This window comes from Condylura cristata, unplaced genomic scaffold, assembly GCF_000260355.1.
Source record: "Condylura cristata isolate star-nosed mole 26May11 unplaced genomic scaffold, ConCri1.0 scaffold00023, whole genome shotgun sequence".
NCBI lineage: Eukaryota > Metazoa > Chordata > Mammalia > Eulipotyphla > Talpidae > Condylura > Condylura cristata.
In genome coordinates, this window is record NW_004567124.1 from 22,874,706 (window position 1) to 22,876,723 (window position 2,018).

Here is a 2,018-nt window from a genome sequence, read left to right on the forward strand (position 1 = left end):
GGGCTGAGAGAACGGGGGGTTGGGGGGAGGTACCCCGGGGAGGTAGCCGGCTCTCAGCCTTGGCTGGGTTTTTGAATTCCTATGGTCTGTGCAGACCGTGACCTTAATACCCGCGGGACAGTAATTCTCGGAGTTTGTCCGGCTGTAGCTGCAGCTCACAACCTCCGGTTCACACGACCCCTCACCCTCCCTCCCGCCCTAGCCCAGCCCCGCCCAGGGCCCCTCTCCAGGATTCCTCCCCACGCTCACCACAGCATGGCTGAGGCATAGTGTCCAGCCAAGCGGTACTGGCGGTAGAGCCCACAGGGGCTGCTGGGGGTGAATTTCTCCGCCAAATAGAGAACTGGATCCGGCAGCCCCTTCTCAAGTGCTCCCGAATACTCCAGCTCATAGTTCTCGCCAAACCGCCAGGTGAACTGCTCGTTGTAGTCTATGGTCTCATTCAGCTGCAGCACTGGGGTCCCTGAAGAGAGCAGCAGGGTCATAGGGCTGTACGCAGACCGACAGAACAACTTAGGGGATTCGGGTAGAAAAGTGAGGGTGCGAGAGAAATGGGTTTGGCAGTGTGTCTGGAAAAACACAAATCCAGCAGGATCAAGCGCTGAGTTTGGGGTGAAAGCTCCACCATCTGCGTCTGCTACACTTCCACAAACACTTCCCCAAACGTGGGGTCCGCCAACCCAAGGAGGTCACACCCCAGTTCCCTCACCTGTGAGTGTAATGTTAATGCCGTCCAAGCCCACATGCAGACCGACATCAGCTCGAACTCGCTCTGAACTGAAGGCTTTATAGGATGTGGTGGTGTTAATGCTGCCCACTGACCATTCTGTACTGAAGTGCACAGCTTTGGAAAAAAGAACACAATTGGAGTTGGAGGGGTGGAAAGAATGCAAAGATGGAATTCGGAAAGTGGTGATAAGAGATGGTATAATGTAGGAGATGTACAAAAATTGAACCTAGTGATCCAATGCACAGCAAGGAAAGAAGAACTGGCACTGAAAGGAGCTGAAGGTAACCCCAGGTGCCATTTTCCCAGGTGTCCGCTACCCACCTCCCTTCTCACTCCAGGTCCTCTCCCCTTTGGTTGCACCACACACTCACCTACAATTTCTGCTCCTATGAACAGACTGAGAAGAACTCTCACCAACCAGAACCAGCGCTGCAAGAACAAGCAGTTGGGTCAGGCCTGGGTACTGCCCAACCGGCAACCCCCAACTTCCCTTGACCCCATGCCATCTGGAGGGAGCTCTACTGCTCCTCGCTTTGCTCCCACTGTTGGGGAAGGTGATCAAGAAAAAGTGACCACCAGTTGCCCATCAAACTGTATCTAGGATTTAGAGCCTCCTCATTATGATCTCTCCACCTTAGAATGAGTGTTTAGCTTGCCTTTTTGCTCTCATGTGCTGGCCAAGGACATACTCCTGAGATAAAAGGTTTAAAAGGTCTTGTTGAGACCTTCTGGGTGTTGCATGTAATTAACCCAATAAAAGTCCCTATGCAAACTGTTAAGATTGGGTGGGAGAGTACAGAAAACTTTCATGTCTAGTAGCTACCCAAAACAAAGTCTCTTAAGATCCCTTGGTTATTAAAACAGTCATCTACTGTCTACAGCTCTGCTGGCAAGGGTTTTGGAAGACAATACACAGTGAAGCCACAGAAAATGCAAGGCCCATTATAATAAAGTTTTGGGGAGTCACTTGGTTGGGAAGACATACATTGAATTGATAAGGTACAAATCTATCTAATCTCTAAAAGTGAAAAAGAGGTGCAAGCTTTTGTAGGGATTTTTGAACTTTTATTTCCCACCCAGCACATTGCCTCTGTTTCTTATATTGGCTGGTAAAATAGTTAAGTAGATAAATAAAAATGCACATAGGGAACTGGGAATCAGAGTAGAAAGTTGTCTTTGCAAAAATAGCCCTGAAATAGATTAAAGCTATGGGCATCTCCCAAGCAGAATTGCCATTTCAGTTAGGTGTGTGTGTGTGTGTGTGTGTGTGTGTGTGTGTGTGTGTGTG

General features: G+C 49.4%; 2 protein-coding genes across 2 annotated transcripts in view; one reads left to right on the forward strand and one right to left on the reverse strand.

Annotated features, from left to right (window-relative positions):
- DUOX2 (dual oxidase 2) overlaps positions 1-2,018 on the forward strand; it is a 26,758-nt gene that overhangs the window by 1,115 nt on the left and 23,625 nt on the right. The gene's annotated exons all lie outside the window — the stretch shown is intronic.
- Positions 1-2,018, reverse strand: part of DUOXA2 (dual oxidase maturation factor 2) — a 7,106-nt gene that overhangs the window by 1,044 nt on the left and 4,044 nt on the right. Inside the window, exons 2-4 of the mRNA XM_004687842.2 lie at positions 1,102-1,159; positions 710-844; positions 250-463 (exon numbers count right to left, since the gene is read on the reverse strand). Of these exons, the coding sequence (XP_004687899.1) occupies positions 250-463; positions 710-844; positions 1,102-1,159 (407 nt within the window). The remainder of the gene's footprint in view (positions 1-249; positions 464-709; positions 845-1,101; positions 1,160-2,018) is intronic.